A 26,104-nucleotide genomic window follows, 5' to 3' on the forward strand; every position below is an offset into this window, starting at 1 on the left:
GGGGGAGACAGAGGGGATGACATGGAGCAAATGGCCTGAGGTCTGATTTAAACCCAGGACGCTGCCATCAGGACTTGGCCTTAACAAGTGCAACACGCTCTTATCCGCTGAGATACTGGGGCACACTAATTGTTTTCAATTCTTACCTCTGTTCAGTGGAGTGGTGTCCATCTTTGAACTGAATAGGTTGATCCATAGACCGGTCACTCTTCATGGACACACAGCTGGGTTCAGGGGAGTCTGGTCTCTCCTGATTGATCCTGGTTGAGATGAAAGATCATCTTAAGAAGAGCAGCAGTTCTTAATCTAGAGAAGCCTGAAGCAATCTAAAGACATCTCAGTTTTACCAATATTTAGCTCATAAAAAGCGCACAGCAGCCCATAATAATCATAGAAATGAATCAATAGCAGGTGAACCTCAATGTGAATGCTGCTGCTCTGAAGAAACTTCATCAAGAGATCATCTGTGTCTCATCATGACTTCCCACTTCTTCTCAGTAGAGCTGGAAAACAACAAACTCATCTGTTTGAAATTCTTACCTCTGTTCAGTGGAGTGGTGTCCATCTTTGAACTGAATAGGATCATTCATAGACCGGTCACTCTTCATGGACACACAGCTGGGTTCAGGGGAGTCTGATCTCTCCTGATTGATCCTGCTTGAAACAAAATATTAACTAAAGAGGGGCAGTGGTGTCCAAATTAGAGAAACTGTATTTTAAGCATAAGGTTACGAGCTCAAATCCAAAGAATATTTTGGAAATTCAGTGAAGAGTGGGTGTGTTCAGATGTTAGACATTGTGCTTTTACTGTGCAGCTCCCAGAGGCTGATTAACAAACATCCTGGGTGTGAATGTGTCACTGCATGATTTTTAAACAGGACAGGCCTGAAACAGAGTACGATGCTCAGCAAACCCTCTATGGAAAAATGGGCCCTTTATTTCTAATGCAGATGTCTTGCTGGGCCTGCTGGTGGCGCTAGAGGAAAGGTCATGGGAAAAAATTAAATGTCAACTATATATTGAAATATTAGACAACTTACTCAGTGTCAGAGGAGTTCTTCTCATCTTTAAAACTGATTCCAGCTTTCTTATACGGGTCTCTCACACAGCTGTCTGGTTTCTCCTGCTGGATCCTGGCAGACAGAGAGGAAGACCACCACGCTGAGAAATTAACTTTTCGGGAACCAGCCACAGAAGCTGGTTTATTTTATTTTTCATCTGATTACTTTTTAATCAGTTACATTTCCACTTATAGGGACACAGACTGAATCCAGGCAAATGTACTGTAAGTGAATGAGGTGTGAGCTGGGCTCTGTGCTGATGGACTGAAGGAAAGGTGTGTGACAGCAGCAGACAGTCAAGCTGTGAAGCTGCTGGGCCTCAAGCAGCTGTAAATCTAATGAACCACTAGAGGGCGCTCAGCAGCCAGAGGCCACACAATACACAGTAAAGCAATCGATCAACATGATCAGGCCTGATTTCATGAAACATGAAGAAAAGTGATGTTAATGATGATTTAAGCCTGTTAGCCTGAAACAGTTCTGATGACTGGGAAACAGCCTCGACCTGAATAAATATGAACAAACAGCCTCCACAGAAAAACTTCCTCATCAACATTTCCTTGTTCCACATAAGAGACCAAATATCAAGAGTCAAAGGAGTCAAATGGTTAATGATGAACTTCACATGACCTTCAGTCCTGAGCAGCAGCCTTCCTGCTCTGGTTACAACACGTTTGAAAACGTCTCATTAAAAGTGTAATAAAGCCGTTTGATAAGTTTTAGCGTTTTGAGCAGAAACAGTGTCGGCCTGCAGGCTGCACACATATCATCAAACCTCTAATCAGGTTTACTCTATTTTATTGTCTTATTACAGTCACACCAGTCGACAGCCGCAATTACAGTAAAGTGTGAAATGTTAAATGCTGGTTACAGTACCTTTCCATGTCGGTAATCTGCCGCCACAGCTTGAGGAAAGTAGTCCGCCGGGCTCGGAGCAGTGCGCAGTTTGATCACATCGAAATAAAAGTGAAAGAGAGAGAGAGAGAGAGAGAGAGAGAGAGAGAGAGAGAGAGAGAGAGAGAGAGAGAGAGAGAGAGACGTTGAAGCTCTTTTCAGTGCTTCTTTATGTTGTTGTTGTTGTTGTTGCTGCTGCTGCTGCATTTGTATCCAGTTTATTTCGCTGTGTCTGTTTCCACTGGTGTTGATTTCCCGGTTGGGACGCATCACAGAGGACATACAACAGTGACACCTGGTGGCCAAATGTTGACACTGCAGTGTTCCTCCGCTGTGAACGCGCTGCTGTTTGTCCGGCTGAGCGGCCACGCAGGGAAACACTGCTGCACATACATGAGCTGCTACTGACACACAACAACAAGTCAACATGAAAAAACATGTTTTAATGTAGTATCCACAGTTTTACTACATGGTACTAACCATGTACACTCACGGTTTTACTATGAAAGTGATTACCAAAATAAAACAAAAATTTATTTCAATTACTGAATTTACTATTTTTTTTTATTTAATATTAAGAGCTACTAACCAGCAGTGTTCTCTATAATACTGATTAACAAAATAAAGTATGAATTGCAAAAAAAACTCAAATAAATTGCACTCATTAAAAATTCAAAGTAGACAAACAATTAATTTATAAACCAAGATGAAATATTAATAGGCAACGTTATTAATAAAAAAAAAAAAAAAACAAACAAACAAAAAAAACGATAGGCTATAGAAACAGTCCTCTCAAATCACTGACAAAATATTGCAAAACTGCAGAAAAAAAAATCAATTAAAATTACATTAAATACTGAAAATTAAAATCACAAAAATATTGACTAAGTAACATGAAACATGTTACTGTATGGTAACTGTCCTATTGTAGAAAAAGAATGTGTTAAAAAAAAAAACATAACTATGGTTCAGAAACCCTGGTTTTACTTTCTGCCAATAAATAAATAAATAATAATAAATGAGTCAAAATGATAAGGGAGGCTTGTGCACCACAGGCAGCCTGCTGATCAGAGTGAGTTGATGAGTGTGTGCATGTGGGCTGAAGCAGTGCTGTTCAAAGTGCGGTCAGCAGAGCTGCTGATGTCCTGAAGCCCTTCAGGGGCTTCCAGGGGCTCCTCAGCAAAACCAGCAAGAGTTTCATTTCACTGTCATTCACTGGGAATTGTTCTCATGCAGAAAATGGATGAAGGGCCGTTTTCTTCTTCTTGGTTTAATCTCACACCATCTGTCAGGGTTCAGTCTGACAGCTACACAATTTAACCCTTTGAAACCCGAGCAGATTCACTTGATTTCGTTCATTCTTTCTTTCTTTATTTCCACTGAAACGGAGAGAATACCAACAAAAAACTTTTATATTTTGAGAGAGAAATGCCCACATTATGAATACATTTTAGTATACATTGTATTTTGTTGGCAATAGTTGTATAATTGCATTATTACACTCTAGTGATGGAAATTCCGGCTCTTTTTAGAGAACCGGCTCTTTTGGCTCGACTCACTAAAAAGAGTCGGCTCTTTCGGCTCCCAGGCGGCTCTTCAGATTTTTTTGTTGCTTAAATTAATTTATTACCAACAATAATGTAAAATTATGTGTAGAATGAATTACTAATGTCAAAAAACATGCATTATGTTTTTTTTTTATTTATAAATGTTTATTATATAAATATGCCTTTATTTATTCACTCTAGTGCTACAAAAAATATATTATAAAATACAAAAACAAACGTTTAACTATTTACAGTTGAATTGAGTTGCTGTACACACTGCAGCAGCAGCAGCAACAGTTGCAGTCGACACACTGGCACCTTCATTAATATCAAGTTCATTTTCTTGTGTTTTTTTTCCCCCATTGCACTGATGGTGGACAGTTCTGGACAGTTTGGGGAGCTGGCTCGATAAGAGATTTTTTTCTTTCTATTGTCAATAAAATTAAAATGGGTCCATATTTTACTCCTTTTCCTGCTGTCATTTTCTTAACTACACCTTTCCAGCGCGTTCGTGTTGTCTCTCATTGTGGCCCCTTGCTCTCTTTCTCTTTCATCTCCCTCCCTCCTGTTCTCCTGTTCTCCTGTTCATGTGTGTGTGTGTGTGTGTGTGTGTGTGTGTGCCGCTCCGGTGTGAAGCGCTCAGCGCAGACAGATGGTACCCGGGAGCCACATCGAAAAAAAAAAAAAAAAAAAAAAAACGGCTCTCAATCAGGAGCCGGCTCCCGTCGTTCACTTCAAAGAGCCGGTTCGTTCACGACCGACCCATCACTAACACACTCCAGGGTGTGCTTGAGTGTGTAATAATGCTTCATCATCATCCAGGCTGAGGGTTACATGGGCTCTGCAGGTATGAGAGTTAAATTTAACACTTTTTAAGATCTTCTCAAGGTAGATTTTAATGAAATTTAAGACTCAATTTTGCGGAAAAAAGCATATTTTTCTAATTCAAATGAACATGTAAAGCTACACACAAACATGGCGGCGCGACCGATGCTTGCGGCGGCCTCTCCTAGCGACAGACCAGTGCAAACGGGTGCTGTTAGTGGTATGAATGTAAACTGTGTGAAAGTGAAGTGTGTGTATGAGCGACAGGTGCTTTTGGAGCTGCGGGACAGCGTTTTGTGTCACAACAGACAGCTGCTGAGTGTGCTGGGCGAGTTTGGGCTACTTTGCCGAGCAAGCAGGATGAAGCCTGCGGTCAAGCTTGGAGCTACATCCCAGGGGAAGCACAGAAAGCGCTGCGACAGGACGCAGAAGCGGGGCAAACGCGGAGGCGCCAAAGCTAGGCTAGCCGCGAATCCGCACAAACCGGCGGTGCCCACACTCTTGCTGGCTAATGTCCGCTCTCTGGACAGCAAGATGGACTACATCAGACTCTGGAGGGCCTCTCAGCGCAGGGTGAGGAACTGTTGCGCATTAATATTCACCGAGTCTTGGCTGAATGACAACATCACGGATGCATGCATGGTGCCAGGATGCCAACATTGTCTCCACACACTGCTCGCCACATCTGGAGTTTTTGACTGTAAAATGTCGCCCGTTCTACTCACCGAGTGAGCTGACTGCAGTCATCATAACGGCAGTCTACGTACCACCGAGTGCCAACGTGAAGGAGGCCATGGCAGGACTGTACAGCAACATCAGCGAGCTGCAGAGGGGGCATCCTGATGCCTTTTTCATCATAGCAGGCGACTTCAACCAGGCACGTTTGACAACTGTTCTGCCTAAATTCCATCAACACGTGGACATTGCAACCAGGGGTGCAAATACACTAGACCACGTATACACTAACATCAGGGATGCTTACAAAGCTGCTGTGCTCCCGCATGTTGGCAAGTCTGACCATCTAGCTGTTATGCTCACTCTAGCCTACATACCGAGAGTGAAACGGGTCACGCCTGAGGTCAGAGAAGTGAGGATTTGGCCACAAGAAGCAAGGGGCGAGCTGCAGGACTGTTTTGAGACCACTCAGTGGAACATTTTCAGAGAGGCAGCCACATATGATGGCGTTACGGACCTCCAGGAGTACACTGTGACTGTGATTGATTACATCAATAAATGTATAGATGACGTGACAGTGGTGAAGACCATTAAGAGGCGGGCCAATCACAAGCCATGGCTTACTGGAGAAGTCTGTGCACTGCTGAGAGCTCGGACCGCTGCTTTTAAATCTGGGGATGCTGCAGCATACAGCCTGGCAAGGAAAAATCTGTCACGGGGGGTTAACGAGGCAAAAAGGATGTATACCCAAAGACTGAATAACCACTTCACATGTGACAAGGATCCACGCTGCCTGTGGGAGGGCTTCAGAAACATCACTGATTGCAAGCCCCCCCCCCCCTGCAGACGTGCCATACCAACCACTCTCTACCAGAGGAACTGAACAAATTCTATGCACGGTTTGAGGCCAGTAACACTACTAAGGCACAGCTGCTCCCACAGTCACCCAGTGACCAGGTCCTCCAGCTGTCGGCAGCAGACGTGAGGAAGACCCTTGCCAGCGTCAACCCACGCAAAGCGGCGGGACCAGATAACATCCCTGGTCGGGTTCTACGGGACTGCGCAGAGCAATTGCAGGATGTCCTTACAGACATTTGTAATACATCACTCAAGCAAGCTGCTGTGCCCATCTGCCTCAAAAGTGCCACCATCATACCAGTCCCTAAGAAGCCAAACCCATCCTGCCTTAAGGACTTCCGCCCAGTGGCCCTCACACCTATCCTCACAAAATGTTTTGAGCGGCTGGTCTTGAAACATATCAAGAACTGTCTCCCAGCAAATCTAGACCCCCTACAAATGGCATACAGGTCAAACCGGTCCACAGAGGACGCCATTTCCACCACACTTCATCTCACACTGTCACATCTGGAGGGAAAGAACACCTACGCCAGAATCCTTTTCATCGACTTCAGCTCTGCTTTTAATACTATTATCCCAGGGCAGCTGGTGGCAAAGCTGAAGCAGCTGGGCGTGGAGACTGCAACCTGCAACTGGATACTCAGCTTCCTGACAGGGCGACGGCAGACAGTCAAGGTGGGCAGGCTGTCATCACGTCCGATCACAGTGAACACAGGATCACCCCAGGGTTGTGTCCTGAGCCCGCTGCTGTTCAGCCTCCTCACACATGACTGCGGAGCTAGATTCAGCTCTAATCACATCGTGAAGTTTGCTGACGATACCACAGTGGTTGGGCTCATTAGTGACAATGACGAGTCTGCCTACAGGACGGAGGTTGTGCAGCTGGCAGCATGGTGCACATCCCACAACCTCACCCTCAGCGTGGACAAAACCAAGGAGATGGTGGTTGATTTTAGAAGGTGCAACAAAGACCAGCACCCACAATTGACTATAAATGGGGCCCCAGTGGAGCGAGTAAACAGCATCAAGTTCCTAGGAGTACACCTTGCTGATGACCTGTCCTTCTCCCTCAACTCCTCTGAGGTCACAAAGAAGGCCCAAAAGCGTCTGCACTGCCTCCGACGACTCAGAAAGGTGGGAGTTCCAACACACCACCTCATAACATTCTACAGGGGCACAATTGAAAGCATCCTGACATACAGCTTCACATCCTGGTTCGGCAGCTGCAGGGTCCAGGATCAGCGGCAGCTAAACCGGGTCGTCAGGACTGCGAGCAAAATCATTGGGGCCCCTCTTCAGTCCCTGGAGGAGATCTACAACCAGCACTGTACGCGCAAGGCCGTCTCCATCATTCAGGACCCTTACCATCCCGCTCAGGGCCTGTTCTCCCTCCTGCCATCTGGCAAGAGGTACAGGACCATCGGCTGCAGGACCAGCAGGATGAGGAACAGCTTCTTTGCACATGCTGTAAGACTGATCAACGGACTGAGCCCCCTCCCCCACCCCACACACACTCGTACCCCCTCCCACTCTGTTGTTCTCCCCCAATGATCCGCCTCTTCTCCAGACCACATGAATGTATGTATATTTTTACAACATTTTAGATAGACTTATGTGCTAGGTGAGTATTCATGTATCTTTTTATCTAGTTATTTATTCCTATTCTTATCGATTGTATATGCTACTTTTCATTGAAAAACTACTCTTTTATTGCACAACTTGCACTGTGGTCACTAGAACTAGTGAGAAACGTTATTTCGTTTTAACCTATGTACTTGTACTATGGGTGAAAATGACAAATAAAAAAAAATATAAATATGTAGGCTATAACACACAAGAACAGCAAATTAAAAGCCGACAGTTTCACATCAGTTACAGAGAAATTAAAGAAATTAGAAAGAAAGGACAAAATTATAACAGAAGTGAACAATAAAATAAAAACGCCGCTCCACAACAGAGCTGTGATGTGTCAGCAGATAAAAAGACAAAAAGGCAGGAGTGTTAAAGGTTTAAAAGCAGAGACAGGTCGAATGTTTTCCTAAAGTGGATTTTAGACGCTGTGCGGGGCTTTTTAAGGACGTGCGGACGCGCTGGGTTTGAGTTTCGGTTTCCATTCATCAGTGGCGTCGCCTGGCCTGGGCATCCGGGGCTCTAGCCCCGGATAATTTTTCCTCCTCTCTGCGGTTTACTCCGGAGTAGGAATATAATATCACCGTGCGCTATTCAAGCGGCATTCGCGACAGGTGCGTTTTTGCGCAGACGTATGCCTAACGTCGGATGTAACAATAACAACATTAATAAAGTTATAGGCTACTGTTTATTTACCATACATCGGCGCTGTCACACTGTGTCCGCTTTGGGTGGAGATAAAAGGCAGGTGGATCAGGAGGCAGCAGGGAGAGGTAGGCTATTTCTCCAGGGAGGCCACCGGACACAGTGGGTTACCCGGCTGCTCAAATATGAATCCCCGCAGGCTGTCTATGTTTTTTTTCGGCAGCATCTTTGTGATTTTTTGTGCATTCGTTGAAAGACAGGGTGACATAGCCTATTTTAGGCCATTGTCGTCGTGGCGAATGCTGAAGGAGTCGGGCTTTAATTCGCGGTTGCCCTCGTTCGCCCTGCGTCCCATATGAAGCTGCACGTCAAACCAGACTTTACAGACAAGCCCCCAAGGTGTGTCTGAACTTGGTGCCTGAAAGTGCTTCATCTTCTGGAAGTCTGCCTCGGTTATGGCTTGGTGGTGGGAAGATTTGTCACGTCCTTCTCGGCGGAGTTTCTTTATCAAACCAGCGAAAACATTGTTGCTGGTGGTGAATTCAGCATCCTTTAACAGACACCAACCACTGATCCAGGCTCAGGCCACTCAGCAAATCAAAATTCACCACAAAGTCTGACATTTTGTTTACAAAGTCTTGAAACAAATGTGACCTAATGAGGAAGTTGAGCGCAGAGTAGTTGGTTGCTAGGCAACGCCATGTCCGTTTACAGTGGCGCAGGGATATTTTGTGCTGCGGTCTGCCAGTGGGTTACACTGATTTTACAAGAGCATGGAACGTGGCTCAGCCAATCACATGGGAAGCACCCATTAGCGCGTAAGATTGAGAGAGAGAGAGAGAGAGAGAGAGAGAGAGAGAGAGCACAGAAGATGGAGAGGAGGAGATGGAGAGTGAGATTGAGAGAGAGCAGAAGTTTGGAGAGACATTTGTATATTGTTCATTGTTAATTCTGAAAATAAATGGGTGTTTTTAAAGTACATGTTGCAGTTTTTTTGCAAGTAAAAAAAAGGTGCCAAAATGCATGAGAAAGCATAAAAATAGAGCTTGTTTATCAATTTTTTTCCGGGGGAGAATACCCCCGGACCCCCCTACAAGGCAGTGGGCTCAGCCCCCAATGTCCTGAGGTCCAAGAAACGCCCATGCCATTCATCAGAAATAAGACCCAGAAAAAAAAAAAAAAAAAAAACCCGCACAGCTCAGTCAGTCAGCCGGAGGAAAGCGACGGAGCGCCTCGACATGTCGGAGGCGGAGGCCGCTGTGCTGAAGCTGATCTGCGCCAATCACGGATCGATGAGCGTCGATGATCTGGAGGAGAGCGTCCATGTGTTCAACGTGAGGCGGATCATCTCCAACCGGGAGAAGTTTGTGTGCTGCCGGTCCGGCGGGGAGCACAAGGTGGTGGCCAAGACGGAGCTGCGACTCTGCAAAGCCAAAGTGTGTCAGGGCTGCAACAACCTGCATCTGTGCAGAAAGTTCCTGCTGGGATCCTGCCCGTCCAGCCGCAGGAGGTCAGACTTAAAGATAAGACTTAAAAAAAAAAAAGATCTCTTCAAAATATGTTTCTTTCCAACTCTGAGTGCAGCTGTGTAAAGGAAGAGTTTCAAACATGTTTTTTTTTTTTTTTTTTTTTTTTGCATTTTGCATTTTGCAACTTCCTGTCTCGCTCTAGAAGTGGCTTCCTTTATGTTTTTAAAAAATAGGCCTATTTATGTCGCTTTTCATTTGTGTAGCCTGTTGATCTTGTGCGTGTAGCACCGTGTGTCGCAGCAGATTGCATGAGATTTGATAAAAAAAAAAATAAAAAAAAACTGCTTTATAAATCGGGCTAAACGTTGCTGGTACTTTGGTCAAATATCAGGCCTCCTCAACCAGCAGTGAAATCTGTTTATTCCAGTTTTTGCTTCAGTCAAAGTGTTGGAGTATTGAGTTTTTTTCCACACATTTAAAAATCCAAAAGCACATTTTCTTACTGTTAATATACTGTTAATAACTTAATATGTTTTGGAGTTCCATCCAAGGAAAAATCATGAACTGGGGTTGAAACATCATTTGGGAATGTCCTGTGGGTTTTTCATGACATTGCAACAGTAATAACTTAATTTACGACATGCAAAAAATTGTATTTAAGTTGCACCGTGTAACATCGGCCCTAAAAACCTGCTGTATTTCTTAAGTCAGCTGCTGTGATTTCTCTGTAAAAGACAATATGAGCCTTTAGTGACAAAATTAGTGAAGTCACAATAAAATAAGCATTTAGAAAAATAACACTTAAACAGCATGTTTATCATGCAATAACTCCTTAACTTGACTTGGATTTGGCCTGCTTCAAAATTTTGTTTTTCACTATTTTTTTCATTTCAGCTTTATTTAGTCTTGTTCAGCAGGTGATGCCTAGAGTGTAATAATGTCATATCACCACATTAAAGTCAAAAATCACAGCTCTGTGTACCAGAATATTCCCAGGTGGCTACTTTTAGGTGAATGTTTTGTGGGGTAAATGTTGCTGTTCAGCTTCCTGCATGGTGGCAGCGTGTTGGCCCAGTTTATAATCTGAACCTGTGAGTGAAATCAGAGCCTCTGATTCCAGGAGAGGATGCCAGCTCCCCCATCAGCTGAGGTCTGACCATAACGTGCCGATCCTCGTAGAGCACGGCCTGCAGGACCTGGACCGGGCCGAGCTGTGCACGCTGCTGCTGCAGAACGACAACTTCCTGCTGCCGCCCGTAAGTACGAAACCAAACGTCTGACAAAAGTGTGCAGGCAGCGTCGTGGCACCACAGCACCACCTGTGGCTCGGCTGCTGCAACTGCACGGTGTGTTTACCCGGCCTGTGGCGTCGTGTTCAGGTGAACGGACGAGAATTTCAAACCCACAGTCGATCGACCAGGCGGCGGCCATCTTCCTCTAACGTGGGAAGCTCAAATGCTGAAATCAAAAGATACCTCTGTACTGTCGTTTGCTTTTCTAATAAACATCACGAATCTCACAATACTTTCTCGTTCAACCGTTTCCTGAGAAAAACAATGGATCCAGGGGGACATCGGGCCATAAGTCAAAGTAAAACAACATATTTGACCACCTGTTAGCTACCGTTGCACAACAACGTTAGCAGTCCACCACTTCTGAGCTAACATTACCGTTTGATAGGAAAACCGTAAATGAATTATTAAATGTCAACAGCCATTTCTTTGTAAGAATGCTAGCTAAATTTTGTCACTAACACACGTAAATGATGAAGGATGTAAGTTATTTAAGCTAGCAGCAGCTGGGGGAAACATGCTGGAAACACAGCAGGACAGCTAACGTTACGCTGCTAGCTTCATCACAGCCAGTGGGTTTCACTTCCAGGCTTTAGCTGGTGGACAAGAAATGAATCAGAGATGTTTGTGGTTATTATTTCAGAATTAATTTACACCTCTCCTATCGTATCATGTAAGGATATCAAATGGTAACCTTAGCTAGGAGGTGGTGGAACGCTAACGTCAGCTGAACACAGCAGCACCACATGCTAACAGCGGCTAAGCCTGACGCCAGAGGAAGATGGCCGCCGTGTGAATCTGGTCTATAGCAGGGTATGGAAGAAAACTGAGGATTTTTTCTGCATTTTTTTTCCTGTTTATTTACCAATTTTCAGCTCCGCCCTCATAAAAAAAATACAATTAATCCATGAATTCCAACAATTAACCGAGGGAAATTAATGCAAAGAAAAAAATGTGGCTTACCTGATGATCATGTGTTCTTTGTTTAAAATAAAAAAAGACTTGCACTGAAGACCCTATTTCACACAATTTCACATAAGTTCCCCGGATGTTTCCCTGGGAGGACGAAACATCCTTCCTTCCAAATAAAACTTTTATCTTCTTTTGTTTTGGCTCGGCCCCTTGATTAGCGACCAGCTAACAAACAACCAGCCAGAACACGGTCAGGCCCATACAGTTAAACTCTGCCTTCTTCACCATCGTCTTCACCCAAAAGGACAGTGTTGTTGTCCTTTTCCACCTGGCTGCTGGGTTCTCTAGAATGCCTTTGAATAAGCCGGATGTCCAGTTACACAACGTTCCTTTGGATTGAATGTTATAAAAATTGCATTTTAATCTTATAAAATTACATTATATTACCATTATTTCCATGACACTATATAGAAGTGTGTAGACAGTAGTTTTCCACTCTTCACCCAAGTGAGAGTGTAATATGACCTTGTATGCTTGCTGGATTGTTGAATATTACCATATAAGGATTCATTTCCTGTTAGAATAAAATAGATAACTGTTGATGTGTGAACAAGTGCCTCAGTGAGAGGTCGCTGCCCAACGTGGTAAGCTACTCACTCCTTGCAAGTAAAAATTTACTACTCAACTGGGCGTTGTCTGTCTCCTTTGTCAGTAGGTGATCTCAGAATTTTAGTAACATTGAATATATTTTTTTCTCACTCCTGTCTGTCTTATATAAGATTTGCTTTGACTACAACAATGGCGGCGGGCAGTTTGGCTTGTGTAAGGATGGCGACGACTGCGACCGGCTCCACATCTGTGAGCAACACCTGCAGGGAGACTGTTTCTGCTCCAAGGCTCATGATTTTGACGAGCCGCAGCCTTTAAAAGCCCTGCAGGCTCGGGGTGTTCCCAACCGGCTGCTTCACTCTCTGAAATCTGTCTACATCAACAAAGAGGCTCTGAGAGGCAACAGGGGCAACCCTCAACGGCAACCACGAGTCTTTTCCACCAGCGACGTCTGGGCTGCTGCGAGCTACCGAGACGCTGGCAGTGATGACGGACTGAACAAAAGACAAACGAGAGGAGCCAAGAAAAGCTCGGAGGATGTGAAAGGTAAAGCTTATGAGCCTGTTTCAAAAGCCTCCACCTCTTTGTATAAACTGCTTATCTGCAAAGCCAAGTGGTAATCTGTGAGAGCGATGCTTCCTTTGTACACCTTCTCCGTGAATTTTTCTGTCGATGGAGTTTCTTTAGGTCTGCTGGGTCACGTTGGCTTTGGCTGATGTGACCAACCCTGATCAAAACAGGAAGCAGAATGAAGTCACACAGGAAACAGATACAATCCGAGTCTTTGATTCATATCACAGTGTCACATTTCATTCCTTAAAGTTGTACTTTTGTACTTGTGTCCTTAAAACAGAGATATGCTTGTACTTCGTCAAGGGACACTGTAAATATGGTGGTGAGTATGGCTTTCAGTTTGCTAAAGATATATAAATATTTTAATGGAAGTAAAAAAGTCTTACACTGATGCTGATTTTTGAGCATCATCATAGTTTGATTAGGGATTTATTGAAGGAACGGTTCATGCAAAAATTAAACATTTTGTCAATATGTAATTTCATTCACATACATTTATTGGGGGAATTTTCCTTGGGCTCAGCATCACAGGCTTAAAAAGAACATGACAAGTTCAGGAGACAAACCAAGTTAACGATACTGGTTTGAGTCCTAACGGGTAGTTCCTGTTTGTGAGCTCAGGGTCTTCACTGTATTTTAGGAGGCTAATGTTAAAACCTACGAAACTGGCAAGTCAAGCTCGAAAGTAACGTTAGCCTTCCAACGACACGCTTGTGGTGATGCCACACTAAAGAAAGACTGTTGTAACTGTGTAACATGTTCTGTTTAGGAAAGCATGTTGATTTGAGGATGGGGAGCTTATAGCTGAACTGTTAGTTTGATTTTTTATATATATAACAGTCAGGCAGAACTCCACTTGCCTCCATGGACGCTCTCAGAATATCAAAATTCCATTGGAAATGACAGTTTCATTTGTATTTAAGCCGTGACATCCGGCAAAAGGTTCAGGACGTCGAGAACAAAGAACTGAGGCAGTGTCTAGGAACAAAATCATCACCAGGCTGATCTAAATATTTCCTCTTTCTGTGTCCAAACTCAGGGAGTTACTTTGCCCGGGATGTGCAGTACTCACACAGCTACACCGGCCAGTGTGATGTTAAATCTATGTTTAGCTGGAGTATCTGCTGCAGTACCAGGAGAAGACCTCCAACATCTTCAGCAACTATTACGGTGCAGCATCAGCGCCGGCACAAAAACCAGTTTCTGCTCCGGTCAGACAACCTCGTCCTCAGTTCACACCGGCTCCTCCTGCTGCCAGACCGGCTGCCTCCTCTAACTAAACAGCTTACTCATATCCTTCATCATCAGCTTCCTCATCAAGCTACAGCACAAATAACCAGCAAGAGTCATGTGTCATCCTTTAGGAGCAAATGTGAAGCGAGATCATGTGTCTGCAGTCACATAGGTGGTGGTGGTGGTGGTGGTGGTGGTGGTGGAGTGGGGGCTGTGGGCGTCTACATTAATGCAAAGAATCTCAAAGTCTGTTATTTTGCCATGTTTACTAATAAGTGCAATATGTCATTTAACTGGCTTGAATTACATGCAATGCTTTACATGGGCACTACAATGTTGTGAACGACGGCACAGGAAAGAAAAAAAACCGCTAATTTTGTTAATTATGTTGCATTAACACTAACTTTACCAACACGCAAAATAGTTTGCTTAGTGGGAACTACCAGTTCCAGTTATCAATCTGTAATTCACTGCTAATCTGTGCAGAGGCAGCAGCAGGCTTCAAGTGTCACCGACTTGCCTTGATAAAGAGTCTGCTCAGGAAACTTTGTGCATCACAATCCTTTGTAATCATGTCATATTTAATAACTACCATGAAATATGCTTAGTAAATGACTTCCATCTATTAGGCTACATTTAGAGAAATTCTGTGTACAAGTCCAATGTTTGACCTGAGGGAGGCACCAGAGGAAAGGTCATGGGTTCACTACAATGAAGCAGAATTTTCCTTTGGGGAATATGAAGGCATTCACCAAATGTTTTGATCCACTAATTTGTGTGAAATGTTTTGTGTGATGTTGACATTTCGGCTCGAGGAAAAGTCATCAGCTCAACAAATTAAGAGTTTGTCCTCTGGGGATCGTGAACCTGCTCGCCGTATTATCCACAAAGTGCTGGACAAACAAACAAGGCCGTCAATATGTTATAATAATGAACTGAACGATGTCCAGTCGCCTGATGTGATGGCTTCATATTTCCTACTGGAATGCTTTACCTCAGGCCGGCCAGGCTCCTCCGGCTGCGATTACTGCTCAGATTTTAGATCAGGACGGTGAAAGTTCAGGTCCTGTGCAGAACCTGGAACCTGTGTCTTTATTTTTACTCGACCATCCAAACATTAATCTGCACCTCCTTCTGTAATGAGGCAGTGATATTTACTACAGTTCCACAATGACTGGTAACATGAGCTGTGCAGTTGTTGTTGTTGTTAAAGATATTTTGGGGTGTATTTCTGCTTTGCTGGCCGTGCACAGCAGAAAGAAACTTTGCAGTGATTTGTAATAAAAGCAATTTTGATATGTCTGTGTATTTATTTCAATTATACAACACGTAGATCCGACCGAGCAATCTGATTGCTCCATCAGACGTTTAGAATGTGCTCAAATGGGAAAAAAAACCTCATCACTGAAAATATTACACACACACACACACACACACACACACACACACACACACACATCGCACTCAACTCGCTCAGTGACAGCAACAGGAAGACAGAAGATCAGAAATCAGACAGAGGACAGCGCAGTATGAAACAGCACCGGCATTTTGACAACAACATTCAAATGTGGCACATTTGAGGTCAGGGATTATGTATGTAGTATGTCCCAGTTGTATGCATACACACGCATACTGCATACTACACTGAATACTTTGTAAGGGCAGCTGCTGTACATACTAAAAGTAAAAAGTAAAAGTATGAGATTTGGAACGCAGGGCAGAGTTTTGAGGGGCGCACGGGGACAGAGGTCTTGCTGGTCGTAAAGCAAACGAGACAAAATGGTTTCCCCTCCTGATTGGAGGAGCGCTGATTGATTTCACCTGCCAGTCACGTGGACTCCAGACAGAATGGATGTGCTCACCGCTCCACCTAGAGGCCAACAAGGTCATGACAGGCATGAAGAACTGAAAACATTGTGCCATCATCATCGGTTTTCTACCAGGGTGTGTCAGTGCCACTGTAGGGGTAAAAAGAAACAAAAACAAACAAACTACAGAGCAAGGTGGGGAGGTTTGGGTTTATTGTTTATTGTTAAAAGGATCCCCATTAGCTGTCCCACAAGTAGGACGAGCTAGTCTTCCAGACAGAAAAGTAAAATCACATAACAGTAACAATATAAAAGCAGTACAACATTGTAGACAACATTATAAACATCATCAAAAATTATACAAAATAAATTAAAACAGCATTACATCCATTATTACATTCATGCAGTAAATATGTTCATACCTACTCACGGATTTAAATAATACAGTCTTAAGTGGTACTTGAAAGATATTTTGCTATTCAGCTTACGTATATTCAGTGGGCAATTATTCCAATAATTGATGGCACGATAAATAACTGTTCTCTTTAAAAAATTGGACTTTGGATGTGGTAACATTATCTGGCCATCATCAGCTGATCTAGTCAAATGAGAATGAACCTCGTCACATCTAACAATTTGTTTATATAAGAAAAAGGGCTGAAAGGAAAACACAGTATTTCTGAAGAATTTAGTTACATTAAAAACCAGCCTTTTCTCCACTGTTAACCATGAGAGTTGACGGTGAATGCTGACAGCATTTGTTCTCATGGGACAATGCAATACTAACCTGGCAGCTCTGTTTTGGGCTGTTTGTAATTTCTTTATTTGACCTTTAGATGCAGATGACCATAGAGGTACACAATAATCCAGATGACATAAAATTAAAGATTTCACCACCTGTCCCACAATGTGTGTAGGGACATAAGACATACATTTCCTCACCATGGTGATACCACAACCCATTTTCTTCACTATGGTATTAATGTGTTCTGCCCATGACAGCTGACTGTCTATTATTGTACCCAGTAATTTTACTTTATCTACCTGTTCTATAGGTTCCCCCGCCAAATTCAGACTCATTTTTGGTGTATTTGACAATTTATGATTTGACCCCAAGATAATTGATTTGGTTTTTGAAATGTTTAGCACCATATTATTTAGTTTTATCCAATCAAATACCATATTTAACTCAGCAGATAAAACATTGTTTAGTTCACTGACAGTATTAGCAGCGTAATATACTGTGGAATCATCAGCATACATTTGTACAGTTGCTTTATGCAAAACTGATGGTAAATCATTTGTAAATATTGCATATAAGAGTGGTCCAAGGCAGCTCCCTTGTGGGACCCCGCAGTCCAAGACCCTTGAGCGAGACCAGCTGCCACAGTAATAAACCCTCTGCGTCCTACCTGTGAGATAACTTTTCATAAATTGGATGGCTGTTGGTCTGAATCCATAACATTCTAGTTTGCCAATAAGTAGATTGTGATCTATGACATCAAATGCCACACTAAAATCCAGTAATACTGCACCAGTCATCTTTGAATTATCCATATCCTTCAGCCAGTCATCCGTCATTACTGTAAGGGCAGAACAAGTTGAATGTTTATGTCTGTAAGCATGTTGGAACTCAGTTTACTGAGAACTGGGAGAATGGTTATAAGCCTACTGTTCTTCCCAGTGAGTGCTTGTCTGCCATCTTTGGGTATGGGAATAATTTTACCCTTTCTCCAGATAGTGGGAAAAACTCCCTTCATTAAACTAGCATTTAATATATGACATAACAGTTCATAAACATAGTCAGCTGCCAGAGCAAGTTCTTTACTGTCCAGCATGTCAGTGCCTACTGAACTATGTTCAGGCAGGGACTTCAACAACTTCTTTACTTCCTGCTCCTCCACATTATTAAACTGGAATGTGCAACTCTTGTCTAACATCACATTGTTTTTTATAAGTTTTAGATAATCAGAATCAAGATCACTACTGTCCATACTTTGCCTTAGTTCATTAACCTTATTTATGAAGAAGTCATTAAAATAATTTGCTATATCAGGTGGTTTAGTCAGAAACATGCCTTCTGATTCCACAAAAGAAGCCCTGCCAATTGTCCGTCTCCACATTATTTCATTAAGGGTTTTCCAGAGCTCTTTACCATCCTGTTTTACAGCATTTATTCTCTTCATGTAATATTCTTTTTTCATTGACCTATTCAGTTTCGTAACCTGGTTTCTCAGTTGACAGTACTTGAATCTGTCCTCCACTTGTCCCGATATTATTAATGTGGATTTGGCTTCATCTCTTTCCTTCATGAGGCTCTTAAGGGTCTCATTTAGCCATGGAGCTGGTCTAGCTTTCACAACACACTTTCTAAGAGGGGCATGCTTATCAACAATCTTCATGACATCTGACAAAAAACATTCCGGAATGAATTTCTTAAACATCCTTTTATGAGCTATGTTGACCTTACATTTAGGAATTTTAGTTTTCCTGGTAATTGCTACTATATTATGGTCACTAAAACCCACAGATCAAGTAACTGGTTTAGTGCAGTATTCAGGAATATTTGTATAAATATGATCTATGCAAGTGGCAGAGGTATGGCCAGCGCTGTTAGTAAAGACTCTGGTTGGTTGACAGACCATCTGAGACAGATTACAGGCATTGATTAATGACACTATCTTTTGTTTCATTGGACATTGTTTCGCAAACCAGTCTATATTCATATCCCCAAGTAAAAAAATATCACAGTTCACATCTGAAACTCTGTCAATTAACATACATAACTCATCCAGGTATTGCACATCAGTCCCAGGAGGTCTATAGCAGCAGCCTATCAGCACTGGCTTAAGGTTAGGAAGATACACTCTGACCCATAGAGATTCTAAATTATCTGAGATAAACTCAGAGCACAGTTTAGCCGGAAAGTTGTTTCTAATATATAATGCTATGCCACCCCCATGTTTGTTCCTGTCCCTTCTAAAGACATTATAGCCATCAAAGGAAATCTCAGTGTCAAGAACAGCAGCATCCAGATGGGTCTCTGATATGGCTAAAATATGAATTGTATTTTCTGTAATCAGATAGTTAAGTTCATGTACCTTATTCCTTATGCTGCAGACATTTAAATGGGCCATAACAAGACCTTTTGAAACAGGCAGGAAATGCTTATCATTAATCGGTGTACTATCCATAAAAGAGTAATTAGTTCATATGTACGCAAAGTCAGGAGACCAGACAACTAGACAACTCCCGCCTTTGCTGGGAGTTTCTTTATTACAATAATTCATTTAGCTCATCCAAGGTCCTGATGCATAAAACTTTGGCCTGTTCTGGATTTCCATTCAATTTAACAAACATATTACAATTGTGGGTCCACGTAGACTGCAGCTTCCCCTGTTTTCTCAAGAATCTTACTTTTTTTGCAATATCAGCATTTCTCTTAATGAGATGCTCATTTAGATATACATCAGTACCCTTTAGCTTTCTGCCCTGCTTCAGTAGGTGAAGTTTTTTCTTTCTATTGGCAAATCTGATAATGATGACATGACTGACCCAATAGAGGCGTCTTCTGATGCTGCCTGATGGTGGAGCTGCTATGGTCTGGTGGTGGAGGCTGTAGTGGCCTGGTGGTGAAGCTGCTGTGGCCTGGTGGTGAAGCTGCTGTGGCCTGGTGGTGGAGCTGCTTTGGCCTGGTGGTGAAGCTGCCTTGGCCAGGTGGTGAAGCTGCCTTGGTCTGGTGGTGGAGCTGCTTTGGCCTGGTGGTGAAGCTGCTTTGGCCTGGTGGTGAAGCTGCCTTGGTCTGGTGGTGAAGCTGCCTTGGTCTGGTGGTGGAGGCAGCTGTGGCCTGGCTGCTGTGGCCTGGTGGTGGAGCTGCTTTGGCCTGGTGGTGAAGCTGCCTTGGTCTGGTGGTGAAGCTGCTGTGGCCTGGTGGTGGAGCTGCTTTGGCTTGGTGGTGAAGCTGCCTTGGCCTGGTGGTGAAGCTGCCTTGGTCTGGTGGTGGAGCTGCTTTGGCCTGGTGGTGAAGCTGCCTTGGTCTGGTGGTGGAGGCTGCTGTGGCCTGGCTGCTGTGGCCTGGTGGTGGAGGCTGCTGTGGACTGGCTGCTGTGGCCTGGTGGTGGAGGCTGCTGTGGCCTAGTGGTGGAGGCTGCTGTGGCCTGGTGGTGGAGGCTGCTGTGGCCTGGTGGTGAGGCTGCTGTGGCCTAGTGGTGGAGGCTGCTGTGGCCTGGTGGTGGAGGCTGCAGTGGCTTGGTGCTGGTAGGAGCCAAAGCCAGGTGGTGGTTGCAGCTCAAGCTGTTAGCTAGTCTGGCACCAGGGTTGACAGGCCTTGTTCCAATCCACCAGCTATCACCCTTATACTTCACCATCCACAGCCATAAATCATCAAACCCAACTTCTCAACAACACCAGCAGCGAATAAGAGAGGAATGTTGCCAGCAGTAAGATCAAGAAACTGCCAAAATGAACAATATAGGCGCTGCTGCTGCACTGCTGCTGCTCTGCTGCTAGTAGTAGTAGTAGTAGCAGTAACAGTAGCAGTCGTAGTAGTAGCAGTAGTAGCAGTAGTAGCAGTAACAGGAGAAGGAACAGGAGCTTTTAGTGATATTCAGAGAGAAAAAGAATTTCTGAGATTGAAGTGGAAAACTTATTAGAGAAAAAAAATCAGAAAATATTGTTTTCTTCTGAATCGGCCCAAATCACAGCGATGTCTCTTCGGAGTCCAGATGCTGAGGAGGAGGTTGGGATTCTGGACTCAAACCAGCAGGATTTCCTTCTGACTGGATCCCACAGGAGGAGAACAAACTAGGAGAATGAGTTTTTTTTTCCACATCAATTTGTGACTATATAATCTCAGAATTTTCATGTATTTTTCTCATGTGGACTAGAGACAGACCCAGGTCTTATGCCAGAGCTGCGGAGTCTACAAGTGGAGAGCCCACTGAGGCTGATCTGGACTCCATAGAGAGACAGGTCATCTCCTTCCTAGACAGTAAAGGAATAAAAGTGAATGACAAAGACATTGAAGCATGTCATCCTCTCCCCTGAAAAAATAAAAATGAAAAACCGCCCATAATAATCCGCTTTGTGAACAGAAAACAAAAAATTGCACTTCTCCAGCAAGGGAGAAAGCTGAAAGGTACCAGTGTGTACATAAATGAACATTTAACCAAAAAAAAAACTCTGACATAGCACGACAGGCCCGCCTTCTGAGGAAACAGACCAAGATACAGTCAACATGGACAGCAAACCGCAGAGCTTGAAGGTGCTGGCCATCAGAGAGATCACTGAGCTAGACAAATAACAGTGATGACGACTCACTCAAACACACCTTGCCATGCCCTAGATGCACTTAAATTGATTATTCTATGACTGAAACAACGATGACACTCAATAAGGACTACACATTTCCATTCAGCGACATAGAGGATGAGGATTTGGCTGAAATAGGACCACCAGACTGCGTGAGGAGTGGACATCAAAACTATGAACAACTCAACTTAAAAACTTTTGATTATACTGAACACAAAATGTACGAGATGGAGAATGGCATCGATCCAGAAAATCACCACTACAATAACATCGACTGCAGCTGTGAATACTATACAGATGAACAATTTAAAAGCAATATAATAATGAACGGAACATTCTCAATAATTCACTTCAACAGCAGAAGTCTGAATAGCAATTTCACGAAAATTAAGGACTATCTCAAACAATTCACCATGTTTAATGTAATAGCAATATCAGAAATTTGGCTGGACAATGAGAAGGAAACTGATGTGACACTTGAAGGTTATGAGATATTTACAACAAATAGAATAAACAAAAAAGGAGGAGGAGTGGCCCTATTTGTCAATAATGAATTAAGATGTAAAAAAATAGAGTATGTCAATAAAAATAGAAAATATTATGGAATGTGTTACTGTAGAAATAGACATGGAGAAAGCAAAGAATATAATAATAAGCTGCATCCATAGGACACCAGGTTCTTGTATTGAACCTTGTATTTTTACAACCTTACAGTACTCCTCTCAAACCAAAACCCAGAATAATGCTGACACTTACAAGATGACCCCACATAGAACACCAGAAGCCATAGAGGCCCTTAAAAGGGACTTAAGGGAGCAAAGATGGACAGAAGTTTATCTAAATAATAACCCAAATAAAGCATATGAGAAATTTCTGTCCATTTTTACCACCCTATATGACAAACACTGCCCTACAAGAACAAAAAGGAAGAAACAATATAAGGATAAACCCTGGATCACTAGGGGACTTGAAAATGCCTGCAAAAAGAAAAACCTATTATATAAACAGTACTTAAGAGCTAGAACAAAGGAAGCAGAAAATAAATACAAAAAATATAAAAATAAATTAATAAATATAATGAGACTCAGTAAGAAGGACTACTACCACAAACAGTTAGAACAGCATAGAAACAACACACAGGGTATATGGAAAGTGCTTAATAGTATAATTAAAAAAGGTACTGGGAATTTAAATTATCCAAACTACATTATTAAAGATAATCAACCAATCATAACTGAAACAAAACAAACCGCACAGGAATTTAACAATTATTTTGTCAATGTTGGTTATAATTTAGCAAAAGAAATTGTGGACCCAGTGCTGAAAAATGACGTAGATGAAAATATTATTAACATAAATCCTAACACTATATTTTTGAAGAAAATTACAGAGAAGGAACTAACTGATGTGGTAAACAATTTCAAGAATAAAAAATCCACCGACTGTAATGATATTGATATGGCATTAGTAAAAAATATTATAGATACTATAGCTAGACCTCTGACCCACATCTGCAACCAGTCACTTCAAACAGGTATATTTCCAAACCAAATAAAAATAGCAAAAGTCATTCCAATGTACAAAAATGGAGATAAACACCACTTACCAAACTACAGACCAATTTCTCTTCTCCCTCAGTTTTCAAAAATCTTGGAAAAACTATTCATCCATAGATTTGATAATTTCATAGAAAAACAAAATTTATTAAGTGAACATCAATACGGGTTCAGAACTAATCGATCAACCACAATGGCAGTAATGGCTCTGGCAGAAAAAATAACAACAGCAATAGATAAAAAGGAATATACAGTAGGGGTATTCATAGATTTAAAAAAGGCTTTTGACACCATCGACCACAATTTACTCCTGAGAAAACTGGACAGATATGGGATCAGAGGGATAGCTTACTCATGGGTCAGAAGCTATCTGGACAATAGACAACAATATGTACAACAAAATGATGTAAAGTCTGATTTACTGAGGGTCACATGTGGGGCCGCCCAAGGTTCTGTGCTGGGTCCCAAATTATTTATTTTATTATTAATGATATTTGTAATGTGTCCAGGCTGCTACATTTTGTTTTGTTTGCTGATGACACGAATTTACTGTACTCTGGATTAGACCTGGGGCACCTTCTGGATACAGTGGAGAAAGAACTTGCAACATTGAAACGATGGTTTGACATAAATAAATTGTCATTAAATTTAAATAAAACCAAATACATAATATTTGGAAAAATTCTAAATCAAACACAAATAATGATAAACAATACTGAAATAGAGAGAGTCTTTGAAAATAAATTTTTAGGAGTTATTATAGACCACAAACTAAGCTGGAAACCACATATAAATTATATTAAGCATAAAATATCAAAATCTACTGCAATATTGAACAAAACAAAATACATTCTCAACAGAAACTCATTACATCTATTGTACCGCTCGCTCATAGAGCCATACATTACTTACTGCGTGGAGGTCTGGGGACACACTTGCAAAACAGTCACAAATCCAATTTTTATATTACAAAAAAGAGCAATAAGAATAATAAACAGAGCCGCTTATCGGGAACATACAAACATATTATTCATAAATTCACAGGCCCTAAAATTCATTGATTTGGTTGATTTTAAAACTGCACAAATAATGTACAAAGTGAATAACAACATGCTTCCAGAAAGTATCCAGAAGATGTTCCAGATTAGAGTGAATAAATACCAACTGAGAGGGATTTGCATGTTTAAAAAAACAAAGGCAAGAACAAATGTAAAACAAAGATGTATATCGGTAAAAGGTGTACATTTATGGAATAATTTAGAAATAGAAATGAAACTATGTAATACGCTTAATAGATTTAAAAAGCTATTTAAAAATAATATTATTAGTAAATATAAAACAGAATTATGAACACTAGTGTACGTATGGACTGCCTAGAGACCCTTTGTATATTTACACATATTTTTGTTTTTGTGTCTTTCATTTACTTAATTTTATGATTTAAGTGAGCTGGCAAAATCTTAGTAATGTAAGAAGGATAGGCAAAATAAGCTAAGGCTTCAGCCTATACCTTTTCGGTCAGTGTTTATTTGTACAAATTATATATTAGGTTTGGTTCTCCACTGAAAGTAAATGAAATGTTATATTGTTTAAATATTTGTGCCTAAGTATTTGTTTATTCATAGGTATATTTGCTTTCTGCCGCTTGAAAATGACCGAAATAAAACATTCATTCATTCATTCATTCATAAATCTACGACTTTAATGTGTTATCTCATATATTTTTTTCTTGTCACTTTACTCTCAGAGAATATCTGACTTTTTTTTTGGAAATTTACAAATCTAATAATTTAGTTAAAATTCAGAGTAATAACACTGAGTGTTTTTTTTTCTCTTAACCCTAACCCAGACAAAATCAGCAAATCAAGAATGTTGATTTTTGTTTAGCAGCTGACACCAAAGTCCAAGAAAGTCACAACTTCCCACCACAAACACACAAATAAAAACCCCACTTGGAGGCTGCAGGGCAACAAAAACAAAACAAAATCTATATGCACACATTTATTGAAGATTTGAGTTTAGTGTTTTCTTCTCTTCCACAAAATCACATGATTGTTTCTGCACTTTCTGGACAAAATCAAAGAGGGTGTTTCTGTTGGAGCTCTGATTTTTCTGCTTTACCACACACACACACACACACACACACACACACACAGAAACACAGATTAGTAAGACTTTTGGGTCATAATTTCTGAATCATAAACTCTATAATCCAGTTTTTTCCTCTGATTCCAAAAACAGATCCAGTTCACACATCTTTATTTCTACCAGCTTAGTTTTACAGCTTTTTGAGTTTCATGCAAATGTGTGTGTGTGTGTGTGTGTGTGTGTGTGCGTGTGTGTGTTTGTGTGTGTGTGTGTGTGTGTGTGTGTGTGTGTGTGTGTGTGTGTGTGTGTGTGTGTGTGTGTGTGTGTGTGTGTGTGTGTGTGTGTGTGTGTGTGCGTGTGTGTGTGTGTGTTTGTGAGTGTGTGTTTGTGTGTGTTTGTGCATGTGTGTGTGTGTGTGTGTGTGTGTGTGACTGTGTGAGAAGAGATCCTGTGCATCATGTCAGCAGTTGTCTCTGGGCAGCAGTGTGAGTGTTTCATTACTCCATCTGACACAGAGACACTGAGGAACTGAGCAGAGCGCTGAGCCCAAACCCAAACCCAGGGTACAGAGGTTCAGTGAAGCTGCAGGTGAAGGTGTGGAGGTGGATCAGAGCGTCAGAGGAGACGCTGTAGAAGGACAGAGAGCCAGCAGGCCAGTCCAGACACACTGCTACTCTGCCAGAGGAGGAGGAGGAGGAGGGACGGACAGGAACGTCTATTGGTCTGTTTTTGTGCCAGGCAGTGAAACCTGTATGAGAGCAGATCAGACTCCAGGATATGTCGTTTCCTCCAAGCCTGCAGTCAGCACTGCGTCCTCTTCTGCTGATTCCTCTGTAAGTAACTCCGATATCAACCCGTCCCTCCCACTCGACCTCCCAGTAACACCTCCCAGTCAGACCAGTTCCACACATCACCTGTTGATAGTAGTCAAATCTCTCTGGATGATCAGGATATGGCTGCTTCTCTCTCACCCATCTCACCTTCCTGTTGTCCTCAGACAGGACGAGTTCTCTGCCTGCTGTGTTTGGGTCCAGTTTGACTTGACAGGAATCTGATGGACAGAACAAAACACAATATAGACACAAGTTTGATCTCAGCTCACAACTTGTTCAGTTGATCC

The 26,104-nt window shown here is 42.2% G+C and overlaps 1 protein-coding gene across 1 annotated transcript in view; it reads right to left on the bottom strand.

Moving 5' to 3' along the window:
- LOC115355360 (NACHT, LRR and PYD domains-containing protein 3-like) overlaps positions 1–26,104 on the bottom strand; it is a 237,381-nt gene that overhangs the window by 77,272 nt on the left and 134,005 nt on the right. The window contains exons 7-8 of the mRNA XM_030046130.1: positions 541–654; positions 147–260 (exon numbers count right to left, since the gene is read on the bottom strand). Coding sequence (XP_029901990.1) covers positions 147–260; positions 541–654 — 228 coding nt within the window. The remainder of the gene's footprint in view (positions 1–146; positions 261–540; positions 655–26,104) is intronic.

This window comes from Myripristis murdjan, chromosome 23 (genome assembly GCF_902150065.1).
Source record: "Myripristis murdjan chromosome 23, fMyrMur1.1, whole genome shotgun sequence".
In the NCBI taxonomy this organism is placed as follows: domain Eukaryota; kingdom Metazoa; phylum Chordata; class Actinopteri; order Holocentriformes; family Holocentridae; genus Myripristis; species Myripristis murdjan.